The sequence below is a fragment of the Oncorhynchus gorbuscha genome, linkage group LG02 (assembly GCF_021184085.1).
Source record: "Oncorhynchus gorbuscha isolate QuinsamMale2020 ecotype Even-year linkage group LG02, OgorEven_v1.0, whole genome shotgun sequence".
Taxonomy (NCBI): domain Eukaryota; kingdom Metazoa; phylum Chordata; class Actinopteri; order Salmoniformes; family Salmonidae; genus Oncorhynchus; species Oncorhynchus gorbuscha.
Genome location: NC_060174.1, coordinates 108,246,117 through 108,271,116, shown reverse-complemented (window position 1 = coordinate 108,271,116; position 25,000 = coordinate 108,246,117). Strand labels below are relative to the sequence as shown.

The 25,000-nt window shown below is 45.1% G+C and overlaps 1 protein-coding gene across 1 annotated transcript in view; it reads right to left on the bottom strand.

Annotated features, from left to right (window-relative positions):
* Positions 1–25,000, bottom strand: part of LOC123995215 (relaxin receptor 2-like) — a 188,982-nt gene that overhangs the window by 142,054 nt on the left and 21,928 nt on the right. Inside the window, exons 2-4 of the mRNA XM_046298650.1 lie at positions 16,308–16,457; positions 12,903–12,983; positions 11,766–11,871 (exon numbers count right to left, since the gene is read on the bottom strand). Of these exons, the coding sequence (XP_046154606.1) occupies positions 11,766–11,871; positions 12,903–12,983; positions 16,308–16,457 (337 nt within the window). The remainder of the gene's footprint in view (positions 1–11,765; positions 11,872–12,902; positions 12,984–16,307; positions 16,458–25,000) is intronic.

The window sequence follows — 25,000 nt, the reverse complement described above, 5'->3', positions numbered from 1 at the left end:
CCTTCAGCGGAAATAACAGAACCGAGAAATGTGACAGAGGAGACATGAAAGGCGCACTTCTCAGCCTTCACGTAGAGACAATTCTCTAAAAGACGTTGGAGTACACGTCGAACGTGCTGAACATGAATCTCGAGTGACGGTGAAAAAATCAGGATATCGTCAAGGTAGACAAAAACAAAGATGTTCAGCATGTCTCTCAGTACATCATTAACTAATGCCTGAAAAACAGCTGGAGCATTAGCCAGACCGAACGGCAGAACCCGGTACTCAAAATGCCCTAACGGAGTGTTAAACGCCGTTTTCCACTCGTCCCCCTCTCTTATGCGCACGAGATGGTAAGCGTTACGAAGGTCCAACTTAGTAAAGAACCTGGCTCCCTGCAGAATCTCGAAGGCTGACGACATAAGGGGAAGCGGATAACGATTCTTAACCGTTATGTCATTCAGCCCTCAATAATCCACGCAGGGGCGCAGAGTACCGTCCTTCTTCTTAACAAAAAAAACCCCCGCTCCAGCGGGAGAGGAAGAAGGCACTACGGTGCCGGCGTCGAGAGAAACAGACAAATAATCCTCGAGAGCCTTACGTTCGGGAGCCGACAGAGAGTATAGTCTACCCCGAGGGGGAGTGGTCCCCGGAAGGAGATCAATACTACAATCATACGACCGGTGAGGAGGAAGGGAGTTGGCTCTGGACCGACTGAAGACCGTGCGCAGATCATGATATTCCTCCGGCACTCCTGTCAAATCACCAGGTTCCTCCTGAGAAGAGGGGACAGAAGAAACAGGAGGGATAGCAGACATTAAACACTTCACATGACAAGAAACGTTCCAGGATAGGATAGAATTACTAGACCAATTAATAGAAGGATTATGACATACTAGCCAGGGATGACCCAAAACAACAGGTGTAAAAGGTGAACGAAAAATCAAAAAGGAAATGGTCTCACTGTGGTTACCAGATACTGTGAGGGTTAAAGGTAGTGTCTCATATCTGATACTGGGGAGAAGACTACCATCTAAGGCGAACATGGGCGTGGGCTTCCCTAACTGTCTGAGAGGAATGTCATGTTTCCGAGCCCATGCTTCGTCCATAAAACAACCCTCAGCCCCAGAGTCTATCAAGGCACTGCATGAAGCAGCCGAACCGGTCCAGCGTAGATGGACCGACATGGTAGTACAGGATCTTGATGGAGAGACCTGAGTAGTAGCGCTCACCAGTAGCCCTCCGCTTACTGATGAGCTCTGGCTTTTACTGGACATGAATTGACAAAATGTCCAGCAGAACCGCAATAGAGGCAAAGGCGGTTGGTGATCCTCCGTTCCCTCTCCTTAGTCGAGATGCGAATACCTCCCAGCTGCATGGGCTCAGTCTCTGAGCCGGAGGGAAGAGATGGTTGCGATGCGGAGAGGGGGAAAACCGTTAACGCGAGCTCTCTTCCACGAGCTCGGTGACGAAGATCTACCCGTCGTTCTATGCGGATGGCGAGTGCAATCAAAGAGTCCACACTGGAAGGAACCTCCCGGGAGAGAATCTCATCCTTAACCTCAGCGTGGAGTCCCTCCAGAAAACGAGCGAGCAACGCCGGCTCGTTCCAGTCACTAGAGGCAGCAAGAGTGCGAAACTCTATAGAGTAATCCGTTATGGATCGATCACCTTGACATAGGGAAGCCAGGGCCCTAGAAGCCTCCCTACCAAAAACTGAACGATCAAAAACCCGTATCATCTCCTCTTTAAAGTTCAGATAATTGTTAGAACACTCAGCCCTTGCCTCCCAGATAGCTGTGCCCCACTCTCGAGCCCGACCAGTAAGGAGTGAAATGACGAAAGCAATCCGAGCTCTCTCTCTTGAGTATGTGTTGGGTTGGAGAGAGAACACAATATCACACTGGGTGAGAAAGGAGCGGCACTCAGTGGGCTGCCCAGAGTAACATGGTGGGTTATTAACCCTAGGTTCCAGAGACTCGGAAGACCAGGAAGTAGCTGGTGGCACGAGACGAAGACTCTGAAACTGTCCTGAGAGGTTGGAAACCTGAGCGGCCAGGGTCTCAACGGCATGACGAGCAGCAGACAATTCCTGCTCGTGTCTGCCGAGCATAGCTCCCTGGATCTCGACGGCAGTGTTACGAGAATCCGTAGTCGCTGGGTCCATTCTTGGTCGGATCCTTCTGTTATGCTGGTGAATGAGGACCCAAAAGCGACTTAACGAAAACAGAGTCTTTATTCCAGTATATGACAAAAGTAATAATCCTGGAAAATATCAAGGAGAAAACAAAACAGGAAAACTGAAATCCACTCGTCAGTAGCGAGGACTGACTGGAGACTCGACCATAGACTGCAGGTTGCTTCGGGAAGGCACCGACCATAGCAGACTAAGACACCTGCTCACACGCAGCATCTGAAGAAGGTAAAACACGACAGGGTGAGAAAAGGACACAGAACAGCGAACATCATACAAGGATCCGACAAGGACAGAAGCGGAAAACAGAGGGAGAAATAGTGGCTCTAATCAGAGGGCAAAATAGGGGACAGGTGTGAAAAGAGTAAATGAGGTAGTAGGGAGAATGAGGAACAGCTGGGAGCAGGAACGGAACAATAGAGAGAGAGAGCGAGAGAGGGAGAGAAAGAGGGAAAGAACGTAATAAGACCAGCAGAGGGAAACGAATAGAAGGGAAGCACAGAGACAAGACATGATAACCAATGACAAAACATGACAGAAACTGGCTCTCATGAGGACCGCCACAGGAAAGGAAGACCCAGCGTTACCTCTGCTGCAGAGAACAAGTTCATTAGTGTTAACTACAGTGCCTTGCGAAAGTATTCGGCCCCCTTGAACTTTGCGACCTTTTGCCACATTTCAGGCTTCAAACATAAAGACATAAAATTGTATTTTTTTGTGAAGAATCAACAACAAGTGGGACACAATCATGAAGTGGAACGACATTTATTGGATATTTCAAACTTTTTTAACAATTCAAAAACTTGGGCGTGCAAAATTATTCAGCCCCTTTACTTTCAGTGCAGCAAACTCTCTTCAGAAGTTCAGTGAGGATCTCTGAATGATCCAATGTTGACCTAAATGACTAATGATGATAAATACAATCCACCTGTGTGTAATCAAGTCTCCCTATAAATGCACCTGCACTGTGATAGTCTCATTGGTCCGTTAAAAGCGCAGAGAGCATCATGAAGAACAAGGAACACACCAGGCAGGTCCGAGATACTGTTGTGAAGAAGTTTAAAGCCGGATTTGGATACAAAAAGATTTCCCAAGCTTTAAACATCCCAAGGAGCACTGTGCAAGCGATAATATTGAAATGGAAGGAGTATCAGACCACTGCAAATCTACCATGACCTGGCCGTCCCTCTAAACTTTCAGCTCATACAAGGAGAAGACTGATCAGAGATGCAGCCAAGAGGCCCATGATCACTCTGGATGAACTGCAGAGATCTACAGCTGAGGTGGGAGACTCTGTCGATAGGACAACAATCAGTCGTATATTGCACAAATCTGGCCTTTATGGAAGAGTGGCAAGAAGAAAGCCATTTCTTAAAGATATCCATAAAAAGTGTTGTTTAAAGTTTGCCACAAGCCACCTGGGAGACACACCAAACATGTGGAAGAAGGTGCTCTGGTCAGATGAAACCAAAATTGAACTTTTTGGCAACAATGCAAAACATTATGTTTGGCGTAAAAGCAACACAGCTCATCACCCTGAACACACCATCCCCACTGTCAAACATGGTGGTGGCAGCATCAGGGTTTGGGCCTGCTTTTCTTCAGCAGGGACAGGGAAGATGGTGAAAATTGATGGGAAGATGGATGGAGCCAAATACAGGACCATTCTGGAAGAAAACCTGATGGAGTCTGCAAAAGACCTGAGACTGGGATGGAGATTTGTCTTCCAACAAGACAATGATCCAACACATAAAGCAAAATCTACAATGGAATGGTTCAAAAATAAACATATCCAGGTGTTAGAATGGCCAAGTCAAAGGCCAGACCTGAATCCAATCGAGAATCTGTGGAAAGAACTGAAAACTGCTGTTCACAAATGCTCTCCATCCAACCCTACTGAGCTCGAGCTGTTTTGCAAGGAGGAATGGGAAAGAATTTCAGTCTCTCGATGTGCAAAACTGATACAGACATACCCCAAGCGACTTACAGCTGTAATCGCAGCAAAAGGTGGCGCTACAAAGTATTAACTTAAGGGGGCTGAATAATTTTGCACGCCCAATTTTTCAGTTGGGTAGCTCTAGTCCTCCAGGCCCTGGGAAACTCTAGTCCTCCAGGCCATGGGTAACTCTAGTCCTCCAGGCTCTGGGTAACTCTAGTCCTCCAGGCCCTGGGTAACTCTAGTCCTCCAGGCCCTGGGTAACTCTAGTCCTCCAAGCCCTGGGTAACTCTAGTCCTCCAGGCCCTGGGTAACTCTAATCCTCCAGGCCCTGGGAAACTCTAGTCCTCCAGGCCCTGGGTAGCTCTAGTCCTCCAGGCCCTAGGAAACTCTAGTCCTCCAGGCCCTAGGTAACTCTAGTCCTCCAAGCCCTGGGCAACTCTAGTCCTCCAAGCCGTGGGTAACTCTTGTTCTCCAAGCCCTGGGTAACTCTAGTCCTCCAGGCTCTGGGTAACTCTAGTCCTCCAGGCCCTGGGTAGCTCTAGTACTCCAGGCCCTGGGTAACTCAAGTCCTCCAGGCCCTGGGTAACTCTAGTCCTCCAGGCCCTGGGTAGCACTAGCCCTTCAGGCCCTGGGTAGCTCTAGTCCTCCAGGCCCTGGGTAACTCTTGTTCTCCAAGCCCTGGGTAACTCTAGTCCTCCAGGCTCTGGGTAACTCTAGTCCTCCAGGCCCTGGGTAGCTCTAGTACTCCAGGCCCTGGGTAGCTCTAGTCCTCCAGGCCCTGGGTAACTCTAGTCCTCCAGGCCCCGAGTAACTCTAGTCCTCCAGGCCCTGTCTAATTCTAGTCCCATGCCCTGGGTAACTCTAGTCCTCCAGGCCCTGGGTAACTCTAGTCCTCCAGGCCCTGGGTAACTCTAGTCCTCCAGGCCCTGGGTAACTCTAGTCCTCCAGGCCCTGGATATCTCTAGTCCTCCAGGCCCCGGGTATCTCTCGCCAACAGCGTACCACCCTGCATCCCAATGGTGGCTTGCTTCTGAAGTTAAGCAGGGTTGGTCCTGGTTGGTCCCTGGATGGGAGACCAGATGCTGCTGGAGTGGTGTTGGAGGGTCAGTAGGAGGTCTTATAAGATATCCCAATGCCCCAGGGCAGTGATTGGGGACATTGCCCTGTGTAGGGTGCCGTCTTTCGGATGGGACGTTAAACGGGTGTCCTGACTCTCTGAGGTCATTAAAGATCCCATGGCACTTATCGTAAGAGTAGGGGTGTTAACCCCGTGTCCTGGCTAAATTCCCAATCTGGCTCTCATATGGTCACCTTATCATCCCCAGCTTACAATTGGCTCATTCCTTCTCTCCCCTTTAACTATTTCCCAGGTCATTACTGTATTTGAGAATGTATTCTCAGTCAACTTACTAGGTAAAATAAATAAAAACTCCAGGCCCTGGATAACTCTAGTCCCCTGGGCAACGCTGTCTACAGTCTTTCATTACACTCCATCTTATTTATCGATTTATGAAATGGATTGTCTTCCTTTGCATTTGACTTGTGATTTCGATTTCATTCTCTCTTTGAAAGTTAAAGAAACTGAATTTAGCAGAAACACGTTCAACAAATGATGGAATATAATGTAGCCTGTAAGGGACTCAAAAGCATTTTCAGGATCAAACCAAACACATCTCTAGTCCTCTGGGACTGTAAATTAAACCCATACACACACCTCTAGTCCTCTGGGACTGTAATGAAACACATACACACATCTCTAGTACTCTGGGACTATAAATGAAACCAGACACACATCCTGTACACACAGACACACATCCTGTACACAGACACACATCCTGTACACAGACACACATCCTGTACACAGACACACATCCTGTACACACACAGACACACATCCTGTACATAAACAGACACTCATCCTGTACACAGACACACATCCTGTACACACAGACACACATCCTGTACATAAACAGACACACATCCTGTACACAGACACACATCCTGTACATAAACAGACACACATCCTGTACATAAACAGACACACATCCTGTACACAGACACACATCCTGTACATAAACAGACACACATCCTGTACATAAACAGACACACATCCTGTACACAGACACACATCCTGTGCATAAACAGACACACATCCTGTACACAGACACACATCCTGTACATAAACAGACACACATCCTGTACATAGACAGACACACATCCTGTACATAAACAGACACACATCCTGTACACAGACACACATCCTGTACACAGACACAGATCCTGTACATACAGACACACATCCTGTACATAAACAGACACACATCCTGTACACAGACACACATCCTGTACATAAACAGACACACATCCTGTACACAGACACACATCCTGTACATAAACAGACACACATCCTGTACACAGACACACATCCTGTACATAAACAGACACACATCCTGTACACAGACACACATCCTGTACATAAACAGACACACATCCTGTACACACAGACACACATCCTGTACACAGACACACATCCTGTACATAAACAGACACACATCCTGTACACACAGACACAGATCCTGTACACACAGACACACATCCTGTACACAGACACTCATCCTGTACACAGACACACATCCTGTACATACAGACACACACCCTGTACACAGACACACATCCTGTACATAAACAGACACACATCCTGTACACACAGACACAGATCCTGTACACACAGACACACATCCTGTACACAGACACTCATCCTGTACACAGACACACATCCTGTACATACAGACACACACCCTGTACACAGACACACATCCTGTACATAAAGACACACATCCTGTACACAGACACACATCCTGTACATAAACAGACACACATCCTGTACACAGACACACATCCTGTACATAAACAGACACACATCCTGTACACAGACACACATCCTGTACACAGACACACATCCTGTACACAGACAGACACACATCCTGTACACAGACACACATCCTGTACATAAACAGACACACATCCTGTACATAAACAGACACACATCCTGTACACAGACACACATCCTGTACATAAACAGACACACATCCTGTACATAAACAGACACACATCCTGTACATAAACAGACACACATCCTGTACACAGACACACATCCTGTACACAGACACACATCCTGTACATAAACAGACACACATCCTGTACATAGACAGACACACATCCTGTACATAAACAGACACACATCCTGTACACAGACACACATCCTGTACACAGACACAGATCCTGTACATACAGACATACATCCTGTACATAAACAGACACACATCCTGTACACAGACACACATCCTGTACATAAACAGACACACATCCTGTACACAGACACACATCCTGTGCATAAACAGACACACATCCTGTACACAGACACACATCCTGTACATAAACAGACACACATCCTGTACACAGACACACATCCTGTACATAAACAGACACACATCCTGTACACACAGACACACATCCTGTACACAGACACACATCCTGTACATAAACAGACACACATCCTGTACACACAGACACAGATCCTGTACACACAGACACACATCCTGTACACAGACACTCATCCTGTACACAGACACACATCCTGTACATACAGACACACACCCTGTACACAGACACACATCCTGTACATAAACAGACACACATCCTGTACACACAGACACAGATCCTGTACACACAGACACACATCCTGTACACAGACACTCATCCTGTACACAGACACACATCCTGTACATACAGACACACACCCTGTACACAGACACACATCCTGTACATAAAGACACACATCCTGTACACATACACACATCCTGTACATAAACAGACACACATCCTGTACACAGACACACATCCTGTACATAAACAGACACACATCCTGTACACAGACACACATCCTGTACACAGACACACATCCTGTACACAGACAGACACACATCCTGTACACAGACACACATCCTGTACATAGACAGACACACTGTGTTTGTGTTTGGTTGACTCTACTGCTGGGTAGTTTGGTTGACTCTACTGCTGGGTTGTTTGGTTGACTCTACGGCTGGGTAGTTTGGTTGACTCTACTGCTGGGTAGTTTGGTTGACTCTACTGCTGGGTAGCTTGGTTGACTCTACTGCTGGGTAGTTTGGTTGACTCTACTGCTGGGTAGTTTGGTTGACTCTACTGCTGGGTAGTTTGGTTGACTCTACTGCTGGGTTGTTTGGTTGACTCTACTGCTGGGTTGTTTGGTTGACTCTACTGCTGGGTAGTTTGGTTGACTCTACTGCTGGGTAGTTTGGTTGACTCTACTGCTGGGTAGTTTGGTTGACTCTACTGCTGGGTAGTTTGGTTGACTCTACTACTGGGTAGTTTGGTTGACTCTACTGCTGGGTAGTTTGGTTGACTCTACTGCTGGGTAGTTTGGTTGACTCTACTGCTGGGTAGTTTGGTTGACTCTACTGCTGGGTTGTTTGGTTGACTCTACTGCTGGGTAGTTTGGTTGACTCTACTGCTGGGTAGTTTGGTTGACTCTACTACTGGGTAGTTTGGTTGACTCTACTGCTGGGTAGTTTGGTTGACTCTACTGCTGGGTTGTTTGGTTGACTCTACTGCTGGGTAGTTTGGTTGACTCTACTGCTGGGTTTGTTTGGTTGACTCTACTGCTGGGTTGTTTGGTTGACTCTACTGCTGGGTAGTTTGGTTGACTCTACTGCTGGGTAGTTTGGTTGACTCTACTGCTGGGTTGTTTGGTTGACTCTACTGCTGGGTTGTTTGGTTGACTCTACTGCTGGGTAGTTTGGTTGACTCTACTGCTGTGTAGTTTGGTTGACTCTACTGCTGGGTAGTTTGGTTGACTCTACTGCTGGGTAGTTTGGTTGACTCTACTGCTGGGTAGTTTGGTTGACTCTACTGCTGGGTAGTTTGGTTGACTCTACTACTGGGTAGTTTGGTTGACTCTACTGCTGGGTAGTTTGGTTGACTCTACTGCTGGGTAGTTTGGTTGACTCTACTGCTGGGTTGTTTGGTTGACTCTACTGCTGGGTAGTTTGGTTGACTCTACTGCTGGGTAGTTTGGTTGACTCTACTGCTGGGTAGTTTGGTTGACTCTACTGCTGGGTAGTTTGGTTGACTCTACTGCTGGGTTGTTTGGTTGACTCTACTGCTGGGTAGTTTGGTTGACTCTACTGCTGGGTTGTTTGGTTGACTCTACTGCTGGGTTGTTTGGTTGACTCTACTGCTGGGTAGTTTGGTTGACTCTACTGCTGGGTTGTAGGCATCGGGCCACTTAGTTGGGTTGTTTTCTTTAAAAGCATCTGTGTTATTGATGCTGGGTGCTGGGTTATTGATGCTGGGTTATTGATGCTGGGTTATTGATGCTGGGTTATTGAGGCTGGATGCTGGGTTATTGATGCTGGGTTATTGATGCTGGGTTATTGATGCTGGATGCTGGGTTATTGATGCTGGGTTTTTGATACTGGGTTATTGATACTGGGTTATTGATGCTGGGTTATTGATGCTGGGTTATTGATGCTGGGTTATTGATGCTGGATGCTGGGTTATTGATCCTGGGTTATTGATGCTGGGTTATTGATGCTGGGTTATTGATGCTGGGTTATTGATCCTGGGTTATTGATCCTGGGTTATTGATGCTGGGTCATTGATGCTGGGTTATTGATGCTGGGTTATTGATGCTGGGTTATTGATGCTGGGTTATTGATGATGGGTTATTGATGCTGGGTTATTGATGATGGGTTATTTATGATGGGGTACTGAGATAAGGACCCGTCAGATCAGATCAGAAGACTGGATGCGTAGTTTAGCAGGAGTCTGACTTTTTCAGATAGTTATTTTTAACCACCTGTGAGAATAAATGTCATTCCTGTTAATCTGTCCTGTTGTATAGTTATCACAAAGGTTAAGCTTAAGGTTAAGGCACATCAATAATGCTTACCGAGGTGTATGAGTTCCCTAAAAGCCTATGTCAATCCTATTGTTGTCACTCCCTGATCCATTTTCACCTGTCCTTCTCCCTAGTCTCAATTTTTCTCATCCTCCTGATTTTTGACCTTTGCCTATCCTGACCCTGTACTCGCCCGCCTGACCACTGCCTGACCACTGAGCCTGCCGGCAGTCCTGTACCTTTGCTCCACCTTCGGATTATCAACCCCTGCCTGCCTTGACCTGTCGTTTGCCCCTGTGGTTATAATGACCATTGTTACTTCACACAGTCTGCACTTGGGCCTTACCTTGATTCCTGATAATTGTTAGGATTCATGTTATTGTAATCAATATTATAATAAATAATATTATCAATAATATTAATAGTATAGAAGAATGTGTAAAATATATTTTTGTGGGGAAACATTTTATTCTGCACTATATGTAATCTTAACACGATGAACAAGAATGGAATTTACTCTCACGGGTGGCCAATAAACTCTGTCTGAAAGCCACGCCTCTAATAAGCCATACCTCCAGAAAATAGATTAAGGAATATATTCATAAAGACCCAGTTTGAGAGTAAAAAAATCTCCAATTGATGGTTAAAAATGAACCCATGTTTGGGTAATCCCAACATCCCAACATCCCAACATCCCAACATCCCAACAACCCAACAACCCAACATCCCAACATCCCAACAACCAAAATGTTGGGCTATTCACGCAACCCAACTGGCTGGGTAAAAATAACCCAACATGTGTTCTGCCCACTATTTAACCAGCGCTGGGTTACCTAATAACCCAACATGTGTTCTGTCCACTATTTAACCAGCGCTGGGTTACCTAATAACCCAACATGTGTTCTGTCCACTATTTAACCAGCGCTGGGTTACCTAATAACCCAACATGTGTTCTGTCCACTATTTAACCAGCGCTGGGTTAACCCAACATAATTTAACCCAACATGTGTTCTGTCCACTATTTAACCAGCGCTGGGTTACCTAATAACCCAACATGTGTTCTGTCCACTATTTAACCAGCGCTGGGTTACCTAATAACCCAACATGTGTTCTGTCCACTATTTAACCAGCGCTGGGTTACCTAATAACCCAACATGTGTTCTGTCCACTATTTAACCAGCGCTGGGTTACCTAATTACCTGTCCACTATTTAACCAGCGCTGGGTTACCTAATAACCCAACATGTGTTCTGTCCACTATTGAACCAGCGCTAATTACCTAATAACCCAACATGTGTTCTGTCCACTATTTAACCAGCGCTGGGTTACCAACCCAACATGTGTTCTGTCCATTTAACCAGCGCTGGGTTACCTAATAACCCAACATGTGTTCTGTCCACTATTTAACCAGCGCTGGGTTACCTAATAACCCAACATGTGTTCTGCCCACTATTTAACCAGCGCTGGGTTACCTAATAACCCAACATGTGTTCTGCCCACTATTTAACCAGCGCTGGGTTACCTAATAACCGAACATGTGTTCTGTCCACTATTGAACCAGCGCTGGGTTACCTAATAACCCTAATTGGGAGTGCTCTCTCTCACACACACACACACACACACACACACACATCGCAGACAAACACACACCGCAGACAAATACACACACACACCACAGACAAACACACACACACGGAGAGAGGTACTTACAGCCAGGTGACGTTGGTGGAGACTTGAGGAACATCATGTAGGTTGACTTCCACACACTCCAGTTCTGTCTTGATACAGTCACAATTCTCTGGGTACTGCTGCAAGACTACACAACCACACACAGTTAATACACAACTACACACACACACACACACACGCTGACACACACACTGATGCACAAACTGACACACACACACAAACACCAACACACGCTGACACACACACACACACACACACACACACACACACACACACACACACACACACACACACACACACACACACACACACACACACACACACACACACACACACACACACACACACACACACACACACACACACACACACACACACACACACACACACACACACTGATGCACATACTGACACACACACACAAACACCAACACACGCTGACACACACACCACACACACACACACACACAGAGTCACAAACTGACACATAAGCACACACACTGACACACAAACACACACGCTGACACACACACACACAGAGTCACAAATTGACACACAAACACACAGAGTCACAAACTGACACACAAACACACAGAGTCACAAACTGACACACACACACACACACACAACACACACACACACACACACACACACACACACACACACACACACACACACACACACACACACACACACACACACACACACACACACACACACACACACACACACACACACTGATGCACACTGACACACACACACACACACACAAACACACACACGCTGACACACACACACACCACAAACACCAACAGAGTCACAAACTGCTAAGACACACACACACACAAACACACACACACACACAAACACAGAGTCACAAATTGACACACAAACACACAGAGTCACAAACTGACACACAAACACACACACAAACTGACAGACAAACACACACACTGACACACACAAACACAGAGTCACAAACTGACACACAAACACACAGAGTCACAAACTGACACACAAACACACAGAGTCACAAACTGACACACAAACACACACACTGACACACACACACACAGAGAGTCACAAACTGACACACAAAAACACAGAGTCACAAACTGACACACAAACACACACACTGACACAAGCATACACACTGACAGCAGTCTTCTGGTGGTAGGCCCTGTGGTTCGACCTTTCTGACGGTTCGATCAAAGATGTCCGCCCATCCGCTGTTGTCCCCTACAGACACAAGGTAATATTACAGTCATAGTTGGAGCATTACACGTTGACAGTGTCCGGATTAGTGCTGTGGCGGTCACCAAATGTTATCAGCTGGTCAAGCAAATAACTGTCGCTCTCACGGTAACTAACCGTTAATTAACATAAACACATTTATCATCTCCTGGCTTCAAAACAAACAAGACCCTTTGAACATCCATAAAATACATTTTACCTTTATTTTACGAGGCAACTCAGTTAAGAACATATTCTTATTTACAATGACGGCCTGGGAACAGTGGGTTAACTGCCTTGTTCAGGGGGCAGAACGACAGATTTGAACCTTGTCATTCGATCTTGCAACCTTTCGGTTACTCGTCCAACGCTCTAACCAGTAGGCTACCTGCCGCCCCATAGCATACACATTCACAGTAAATTCATTATCTATTATTTATTTTATTTTAGACAGGTCTAAAGAAGCAACATATAAAGACAATGTAAATCTATTTCAGAAAAACAGAATAACATACTCTGAGTTGTCCTTATGTTAGGTCCTGTTAGGTCCTGTCCTCATGTTAGGTCCTGCCCTCATGTTAGGTCCTGTCCTCGTGTTAGGTCCTGTCCTCATGTTAGGTCCTGTTCGGTCCTGTCCTCATGTTAGGTCCTGTCCTCATGTTAGGTCCTGTCCTCATGTTAGGTCCTGTTAGGTCCTGTCCTCATGTTAGGTCCTGTCCTCATGTTAGGTCCTGTCCTCATGTTAGGTCCTGTTAGGTCCTGTCCTCATGTTAGGTCCTGTCCTCATGTTAGGTCCTGTTAGGTCCTGTCCTCATGTTAGGTCCTGTCCCTCATGTTAGGTCCTGTCCCTCATGTTAGGTCCTGTCCTTATGTTAGGTCCTGTCCTCATGTTAGGTCCTGTCCTCATGTTAGGTCCTGCCCTCATGTTAGGTCCTGTCCTCATGTTAGGTCCTGTCCTCATGTTAGGTCCTGTCCTCATGTTAGGTCCTGTTAGGTCCTGTCCTCATGTTAGGTCCTGTTAGGTCCTGTCCTCATGTTAGGTCCTGTTAGGTCCTGTCCTCATGTTAGGTCCTGTTAGGTCCTGTCCTCATGTTAGGTCCTGTCCTCATGTTAGGTCCTGTCCTCATGTTAGGTCCTGTCCTCATGTTAGGTCCTGTCCTCATGTTAGGTCCTGTCCTTATGTTAGGTCCTGTCCTCATGTTAGGTCCTGTCCTCATGTTAGGTCCTGTCCTCATGTTAGGTCCTGTCCTCATGTTAGGTCCTGTCCTCATGTTAGGTCCTGTTAGGTCCTGTCCTCATGTTAGGTCCTGTTAGGTCCTGTCCTCATGTTAGGTCCTGTCCTTATGTTAGGTCCTGTCCTCATGTTAGGTCCTGTCCTCATGTTAGGTGCTGTCCTCATGTTAGGTCCTGTCCTCATGTTAGGTCCTGTTAGGTCCTGTCTTCATGTTAGGTCCTGTCCTCATGTTAGGTCCTGTCCTCATGTTAGGTCCTGTCCTCATGTTAGGTCCTGTCCTTATGTTAGGTCCTGATCTGGCTATGCCATATGGCTGTGGCTCATTTTAGCAGACAAGATTGGCTTCCATGGCATTATTTTATAGTATGAAGAATACAATAGAACAAACCTGAATAAAAACCAATTTGAGGGAGGGCGAACATGCGTCTATTCTGTGTTGACTGGTCCTCCTATCTGCTTCATTTAGAGTGATTAATGGGACTTTAGTTGTTCTATAAATGTTGGTCTATATGTTTAGATTTAAGGCTGCATGATGCAACTCTAATGATGATATGGGAAAAGTCGCTGGAGCAAGGCATGAGCTCTGCTTTGTTTTTGTTTGTTTTTTGCGCAGGCTGTGCACACTACATCAGTCACTCATTCACAATTTGACAAGCACTTGATAATTGCCTCGAATTTCCCGACGGGATCCCCTTTGTGTGGCCGTAATGCACCCTAAGAAAATACAATGCCTTCTGCGGCCAGTGTTCGTTCTGTGCATCGCGTGATCCGGTCTTTCTCACGAGTGACACATCGGAGATGCAACTGCGCGTGTCCTTGTTCTGAGGTGCATATTGAAGATATTGGAAGTACTGTCTACATTTACCAACATTATAAGTAGGCCTAAAGGTGCATTTTTTATGGTGAAATTTATCCCCAGACTTGAAAGTCACACCCTGCTTGTGCATGTGCCAGTTAGGCTTTACACCCCTTGCAGAGCGAATTAGTCTGCTTAATTTTAAGAAGTTATTTGGCCACTTTAGTTGCGATATAAACCTTATAGGCCAGGATACATGAGGTGTGCGAGTATGATTAAAAAAAAAGGCAGGACACTTTTCCCCGTGGTTTATTTTCATGCCAGCCAGGTAGGCTATACTCCTGTTGTAAAGAGAAACAATGTACTTAACATTTGGAAAGTTGAGAAATAAATATAGTAGGCCTTGCATATAGACAGTTCATCCTCCTATTTTTAGTAGAGGCCATCACTCTGTTTTCTCACACAATTGCATATAGAAATGTTGCGCAACCTGAACTCGTGGGCTCTCATGAGGGTGTTTGATTCGATTTCCGAACACATTTTGCATTCATGTCAGACAATAGAGTGCTGAGTACCAGGCAGTTAGCAAGTTCGGTAGACTACTGATGACCATCAGCAGCATCAGTGCTTGGAGAAACCTAATTATCCTGCCTTCATGACTCGTGACTGAAGGTGTGGCGGTAATATGGTCGCCTCAACAGCCATAGTCTGGATTCACATACAGTACTTGCGTCCTAAATAGTAGAATAAGCAAAATGTTTTCGTTTTATATTTATAGTTGAAATGTAAAAACATGTAATTCTGCTTTTCATCCAGAATATTCTGTACACGTTAAGTCCCAGACACCCTGGTACACCAGGGTTGATCTGGAGATCTACCAGTCCAAACCCCTAACACAGCTGATTCAATTAGTTAAAAGAGCAACTAAATCAAAATGAACAACTTCTATGGTTGAAATGAGCATGACATGACATTAAATGAGTCAGAAACAATTATTCTAGTGTCAAAAAAAAAAAAAAACGAATTATAAAAAAAATAGGATAATTTTGGTCATTAAGTGCGAGTTTATTAGGGAAAAATGGTACGTAATGGAACGAAGGGTACGTAACACACACACACACACACACACACACGCACACGCACACGCACACGCACACACACACACACACACACACACACACACACACACACACACACACACACACACACACACACACACACACACACACACACACACACACACACACACACACACACACACACACACACTCTCCTCCTCCTCCCTCTCTCCCTCTCTCACCACAGTTTTCCTCGTCGGCTCCATTGGGGCAGTCTCTGTGTCCATCACACTGCAGAGCTTGGTGCAGACACACCGTCACGTTACCACAGGGGAATTGCCCCAGAGGGCAACTGCTCTCTACTGCTGACCTGCTGGACACCATCGCTGCAGCTGGAGGAGGGGAGGAGGGAGGGAGGGGGGGGGGGTCATTATAAGGACATTTAAATATATACGGTAATGATATACTTTGACTTCATAGCCAATACACATTTATTTACACATCTATAAACATTTCGTTATGGTGTAATAACAGGTCCCAAACGCACCGGTTTAAGGTTCGCTAAATATATCCATATGAGAGCATTTCACGTCACGCTGCGCAAGAGCTCATATTTAGTTAACTTATTAATAGACGCATAATTACAATGACAGCGTAGTGTCATCATTATGGCGGTTCTCAAAAGAGTGTGCTGCTACCATACCACTGTTAGTTGATGAAGGGAAGAAATGAACATTTGCCACTGTTAGGTAGATAACAGATACAAACACGAAAATAGGAAGAAATGAGCATGTGTTTACTGTGATGAACAAAACACTAACTCCCAATTTAAAGACTATTGTTCCCGTATTAGCAGATGAGGGAGTCCTTTTTTAAATGTCCCATGTGTTTACTGTGATGAACAAAACACTAACTCCCAATTTAAAGACTATTGTTCCCGTATTAGCAGATGAGGGAGTCCTTTTTTAAATGTCCCATGTGTTTACTGTGATGAACAAAACACTAACTCCCAATTTAAAGACTATTGTTCCCGTATTAGCAGATGAGGGAGTCCTTTTTTAAATGTCCCATGTGTTTACTGTGATGAACAAAACACTAACTCCCAATTTAAAGACTATTGTTCCCGTATTAGCAGATGAGGGAGTCCTTTTTTAAATGTCCCATGTGTTTACTGTGATGAACAAAACACTAACTCCCAATTTAAAGACTATTGTTCCCGTATTAGCAGATGAGGGAGTCCTTTTTTAAATGTCCCATGTGTTTACTGTGATGAACAAAACACTAACTCCCAATTTAAAGACTATTGTTCCCGTATTAGCAGATGAGGGAGTCCTTTTTTAAATGTCCCATGTGTTTACTGTGATGAACAAAACACTAACTCCCAATTTAAAGACTATTGTTCCCGTATTAGCAGATGAGGGAGTCCTTTTTTAAATGTCCCTTTGTGCATTCCATTCAACAGCAGTAAACAACCTATTACAAAAACAACAAAAACAGCTAAATGTAGAATCACCTAATAGTGAAAAGCTGGTGTTTTTTACGATCATCTCATGGGGTTAAGCTCCAGAACATCCTGTAACTGCCTAGAGATTAGAAGGTTTATAACAAACACCTCCCTCCACTCACATCTCCCGGCAGGAGAACAGTCTGGGGTGGGAGGGAGGGAGGGATGAAGAGGAGCGGGATGGATGAAGAGGAGACATCACATCTCCCGGCAGGAGAACTGTCTGATCCTGCAACTCTACTGACTAACGAGGGAGGGAGGTGGGAGAGAGGAGCGAGGGAGGTGGGAGAGAGGAGGGAGGGAGGGGGGTTGGAGTGGGGAGGGAGGGAGGGACCAGTCCAGGAATCTAGTTTCAGACCAGTATGTAGGGGATCTAGTTTCAGACCAGTATGTAGAGGGATCTAGTTCCAGACCAGTATGTTGTGGGAACTGGTTTCAGACCAGTATTAGAAGGTTTATAACAAACACCTCCCTCCACTCACATCTCCCGGCAGGAGAGGGGGTGGGAGGGAGTAGAGGGATCTAGTTTCAGACCAGTATGTAGGGGATCTCGTTTCAGACCAGTATGTAGGGGATCTAGTTTCAGACCAGTATGTAGGGGATCTAGTTTCAGACCAGTATGTAGGGGATCTAGTTTCAGACCAGTATGTTGTAGGGGATCTAGTTTCAGACCAGTATGTAGGGGATCTAGTTTCAGACCAGTATGTAGGGGATCTAGTTTCAGACCGGTATGTAGAGGATCTAGTTTCAGACCGGTATGCTGTAGGGGGATCTAGTTTCAGACCGGTATGCTGTAGGGGGATCTAGTTTCAGACCAGTATGTAGAGGATCTAGTTTCAGACCAGTATGTAAAGGATCTAGTTTCAAACCAGTATGTTGTATGGGATTTAATTTCAGACCAATATGTTGTAGGGGATATAGTTTCAGACCAGTATGTAAGAGAACTAGTTTCAGACCAGTATGTAGGGAATCTAGTTTCAGACCAGTATGTAGTGGTATTTAGTTTCAGACCAGTATGTAGGGGATCTAGTTTCAGACCGGTATGTTGTAGAGGATCTAGTTTCAGACCAGTATGTAAGAGAACTATTTCAGACCAGTATGTAGAGGGATCTAGTTTCAGACCAGTATGTTGTAGGGGATCTAGTTTCAGACCAGTATGTAAAGGATCTAGTTTCAGACCAGTATGTAAGGGATCTAGTTTCAGACCAGTATGTAAGAGAACTAGTTTCAGACCAGTACGTAAGGGATCTAGTTTCAGACCAGTATGTTGTAGGGGATCTAGTTTCAGACCAGTATGTAAAGGATCTAGTTTCAGACCAGTATGTAAGGGATCTAGTTTCAGACCAGTATGTAAGAGAACTAGTTTCAGACCAGTATGTAAGGGATCTAGTTTCAGACCAGTATGTAAGAGATTTAGTTTCAGACTAGTACGTTGTAGGGGATCTAGTTTCAGACCAGTATGTAGGGGATCTAGTTTCAGACCAGTATGTAAGGGATCTAGTTTCAGACCAGTATGTAAGAGAACTAGTTCCAGACCAGTATGTTGTAGGGGATCTAGTTTCAGACCAGTATGTAAGAGAACTAGTTTCAGACCAGTATGTAAGGGATCTAGTTTCAGACCAGTATGTAAGATAACTAGTTTCAGACCAGTATGTTGTAGGGGATCTAGTTTCAGACCAGTATGTAAGGGATCTAGTTTCAGACCAGTATGTAAGAGATTTAGTTTCAGACCAGTATGTTGTAGGGGATCTAGTTTCAGACCAGTATGTAGGGGATCTAGTTTCAGACCAGTATGTAAGAGAACTAGTTTCAGACCAGTATGTAAGGGATCTAGTTTCAGACCAGTATGTAAGAGAACTAGTTTCAGACCAGTATGTAAGGGATCTAGTTTCAGACCAGTTTGTAAGGGATCTAGTTTCAGACCAGTATGTAAGAGATTTAGTTTCAGACTAGTACGTTGTAGGGGATCTAGTTTCAGACCAGTATGTAAGAGAACTAGTTTCAGACCAGTATGTTGTAGGGGATCTAGTTTCAGACCAGTATGTAAGGGATCTAGTTTCAGACCAGTATGTAAGAGGTTTAGTTTCAGACTAGTACGTTGTAGGGGATCTAGTTTCAGACCCGTATGTAGGGGATCTAGTTTCAGACCAGTATGTAAAGGATCTAGTTTCAGACCAGTATGTAGGGGATCTAGTTTCAGACCAGTATGTAGGGGATCTAGTTTCAGACCAATATGTAGGGGATCTAGTTTCAGACCAGTATGTAGGGGATCTAGTTTCAGACCAGTATGTAAGGGAACTAGTTCCAGACCAGTATGTAAGAGATTTAGTTTCAGAACAGTATGTAAGAGAACTAGTTCCAGACCAGCATGTTGTGGGATCTAGTTTCAGACCAGTATGTAGGGGATCTAGTTTCAGACCAGTTTGTAAGATATTTAGTTTCAGACCAGTATGTAAGAGAACTAGTTCCAGACCAGTATTTAAGAGAACTAGTTCCAGACCAGCATGTTGTGGGATCTAGTTTCAGACCAGTATGTAAGGGATCTAGTTTCAGACCAGTATGTAAGAGATTTAGTTTCAGACTAGTACGTTGTAGGGGATCTAGTTTCAGACCAGTATGTAGGGGATCTAGTTTCAGACCAGTATGTAAGGGATCTAGTTTCAGACCAGTATGTTGTAGGGGATCTAGTTTCAGACCAGTATGTAGGGGATCTAGTTTCAGACCAGTATGTAGGGGGATCTAGTTTCAGACCAGTATGTAAGGGATCTAGTTTCAGACCCGTATGTAAGAGAACTAGTTCCAGACCAGTATGTAAGAGATTTAGTTTCAGACCAGTATGTAAGAGAACTAGTTCCAGACCAGCATGTTGTGGGATCTAGTTTCAGACCAGTATGTAGGGGATCTAGTTTCAGACCAGTTTGTAAGAGATTTAGTTTCAGACCAGTATGTAGGGGATCTAGTTTCAGACCAGTATGTAAGAGAACTAGTTCCAGACCAGTATGTAAGAGAACTAGTTCCAGACCAGCATGTTGTGGGATCTAGTTTCAGACCAGTATGTCAGAGAACTAGTTTCAGACCAGTATGTCAGAGAACTAGTTCCAGACCAGTATGTAAGAGAACTAGTTCCAGACCAGCATGTTGTGGGATCTAGTTTCAGACCAGTATGTCAGAGAACTAGTTTCAGACCAGTATGTAAGAGAACTAGTTCCAGACCAGTATGTAAGAGAACTAGTTCCAGACCAGCATGTTGTGGGATCTAGTTTCAGACCAGTATGTCAGAGAACTAGTTTCAGACCAGTATGTCAGAGAACTAGTTTCAGACCAGTATGTAAGAGAACTAGTTCCACACCTGCCAACATCATTACGTACACCTTCCAACATCATTACGTACACCTGCCACCATCATTACGTACACCTGCCACCATCATTACGTACACCTTCCACCATCATTACGTACACCTTCCACCATCATTACGTACACCTTCCACCATCATTACGTACACCTGCCACCATCATTACGTACACCTGCCACCATCATTACGTACACCTGCCAACATCATTATGTACACCTGCCCGATTTCAGGCTGTATCACAACCGGCCGTGATTGGGAGTACCAAGGGCAGTCATTGTAAATAAGAATTTGTTCTTAAGGGACTTGGCCTGGTTAAATAAAGGTTAGATAAAGGTTAGATAAAGGTTACATAAAGGTTAAATAAACGTTAAATAATGGTTAGATAAAGGTTAAATAAAATGTTAAATAAAGGTTACATAATGTCTATCACAGCCTGATGTATATTAATATACTGGCTATCTATCCTGAAGCATCTATTCCTCATCCTCTGTGTCACTCTCCCATTCTCCATCTCTCTCACTCTCCCTCTCCCTCCCTCTCTCTCCCTCCTCTTTCTTCCTCTCCCATTCTCCATCTCTCTCTTCCTCTACCTCTCCCACTCACCATCTCTCTTTCATCTCTCTCTCACTCTCCCATTCTCTTACTCCCTCTCCCATTCTCCATCTCTCTCTTCCATTCTCCATCTCTCTCTCCCCCATTCTCCATCTCTCTCCCCCTCTCCATCTCTCTCTTCCTCCCATTCTCCATCTCTTTCTCCCATTCTCCATCTTGCTCTCCCATTCTCCATCTCTCTCTCCCATTCTCCATCTCGCTCTCCCATTCTCCATCTCTCTCTCCCATTCTCCATCTCATTCATTCTTAATCTCTCGCTCTCCCATTCTCAATTTCTTTCTCCCTCTCTCTCTCTCTTTCCCTCTCCCATTCTCTATCTCTCTCTCCCTCTCCCATTCTCCCTCTCTCTCTCCCTCTCCCATTCTCCATCTCTTCCTCCTCCTCACATTCTCCATCTATTTGACCCTCTCTCACTTTCCATCTGCCTTTCTCTCTGTCTCTCTGTCTCTCTGTCTCTTTCAGAGCTTTATTTCTTTAAAAACCATACTCTCTATCCTGAAATATCTCTTCCTCTCTATTTCCAGCAGCATACTGCCCTCAATCCCACTGCTGGCGTGCCTCTGAAGCTAAGCAGGGTTGGTCCCTGGATGGGAGACCAGATGCTGCTGGAAGTGGTGTTGTAAAGAAAAAGATCCCAGGGCAGTGACTCTCTGTGGTCACTAAAGATCCCCGGGCAGTGACTCTCTGTGGTCACTAAAGATCCCAGGGCAGTGACTCTCTGTGGTCACTAAAGATCCCAGGGCAGTGACTCTCTGTGGTCACTAAAGATCCCAGGGCAGTGACTCTGTGTGGTCACTAAAGATCCCAGGGCAGTGACTCTCTGTGGTCACTAAAGATCCCAGGGCAGTGACTCTCTGTGGTCACTAAATATCCCAGGGCAGTGACTCTCTGCGGTCACTAAAGATCCCAAGGCAGTGACTCTCTGCAGTCACTAAAGATCCCAGGGCAGTGACTCTCTGTGGTCACTAAAGATCCCAGGGCAGTGACTCTCTTTGGTCACTACAGATCCCATGGCACTTATGGTAAGAGTAGGGGTGTTAACCCTGGTGTCCTGGCTACATCTAAATTATGCCACTTTTATATGTTTACATACCCTACATTACTCATTTCATATGTATATACTGTACTCTATACAATCCACTGCATCTTGTTTACATACCCTACATTACTCATCTCATATGTATATACTGTACTCTATACAATCCACTGCATCTTGCCTATGCTGTTCTATACCATCACTCATTCATATGTTGTTTATGTACATATTCTTTCTGTGTGTGTATGAGGTAGTAGTTGGAATTGTTAGGTTAGATTCCTTTTTACATATTACTGCATTGTGGGAAATAGAAGCACAAGCATTTCACTACATTCACATTAACATCTGTTATCCATGTGTATGTGACAAATCAAATTTGATTTGAATTCCCAATCTGGTCCTCATACCATCATGGCCACCTAATCATCCCCAGCTTCCAATTGGCTCATTCATCCCCCTCCTCTCCCCTGTAACTATTCCCCAGGCTAATCATCCTCAGCTTCCAATTGGCTCATTCATCTCCTCTCCCCGGTAACTATTCCCCAGGCTAATCATCCCTAGGGCTTGGCAACACGTTTCATGGTAGGACTAGGGCTTGGCAACACGTTTCATGGTAGGTGTGATGAGGGCTTGACCACTCGCTGACCAGGCAACACGTTTCATGGTAGGTATGACGAGGGCTTGGCAACACGTTTCATGGTAGGTATGATGAAGGCTTGACCACTCAACACATTTCATGGTAGATGTGACGATTCAGGCAACACGTTTCATGGTAGGTATGATAAGGGCTTGACCACTCGCTGACCAGGCAACACGTTTCATGGTAGGTGTGACGAAGGCTTGGCCCCTCGCTGAGCAGGCAACACATTTCATGGTAGGTATGACTAGGGCTTGGCAACACGTTTCATGGTAGGTATGATGAGGGCTTGACCACTCGCTGACCAGGCAACACGTTTCATGGTAGGTATGACGAGGGCTTGGCAACACGTTTCATGGTAGGTATGATGAAGGCTTGACCACTCAACACATTTCATGGTAGATGTGACGATTCAGGCAACACGTTTCATGGTAGGTATGATGAGGGCGTGGCCCCTCGCTGACCAGTCAACACGTTTCATGTCTCCATACTGCATGCGGTCTCCAGTTCTGTCGGTTATTTTCAGGCTGATGCTGATCAACTCTAATCGAGGGAATATCCTTGTATTAGTCCTCTGTGAATTCATGTTACAGTCGATTAGATTACATCGGTTACTGTAACGAGTATAACAACATTTAAAAAAATATATATATTAAAAAAATGTAAACATTCAGTGTTTTGCTCAGTACGTTTTGGATCGTTGTCAGTCAACGTTGTTGAAATTGACGAGTATAGTCATTCACGCTTCTCCACGTTGATCAATACTACCCTCCTGTGAATGGGGCTGTATGTGTGAGCTGCGTTGTCAGTAAGCCAGATATAGCCCAGGCCTACCTGTCACGATCGTTATAATGAGATCAAGACGCAGCCTGGTATGTTTCCTTTTATTTGGAAGAGAAACTTAAAGAACGAAAACAATAAAAACGAAAGGTGCCTCTCAGAGTAGTGCTCGCAGGCAACTATACCTAGACTAGATCCTCACAAAGCACAGTGGGGAAAATGGCTTATGGTTTATATGGGGGGGGGTTATGTGGAGGGGGTTTATATGGAGGGGGTTTATATGGAGGGGGTTATGTGGAGGGGGTTTATATGGAGGGGGTTATATGGAGGGGGTTATATGGAGGAGGGTTATATGGAGGAGATTATGTGGAGGGGGTTTATATGGAGGGGGTTTATATGGAGGAGGTTATGTGGAGGGGGTTTATATGGAGGGGTTTATATGGAGGGGGTTATATGGAGGGGGTTTATATGGAGGGGGTTTATATGGAGGGGGTTTATATGGAGGGGGTTATATGGAGGGGGTTTATATGGAGGGGGTTTATATGGAGGGGGTTTATATGGAGGGGGTTATATGGAGGGGGTTTATATGGAGGGGGTTTATATGGAGGGGGTTTATATGGAGGGGGTTATATGGAGGGGGTTTATATGGAGGGGGTTTATATGGAGGGGGTTTATATGGAGGGGGTTATATGGAGGGGGTTTATATGGAGGGGGTTTATATGGAGGGGGTTTATATGGAGGGGGTTTATATGGAGGGGGGTTATATGGAGGGGGTTTATATGGAGGAGGTTTATATGGAGGGGGTTTATATGGAGAGGGTTTATATGGAGGAGGTTAATGTGTTTCTGTTGTTCTGTTATTCTGTTATTCTGTTTTTCTGTTTTGCTGCTCCCATACCTGATATTTCAATAAATCTTGATTGGGAAGAATAAATGTTAATTAAACCCTTTATTGAGAGTCTAGACTACTTGGTGAATGCATTGGGCAGGACAAAACAAAACATCCTTCGTTGA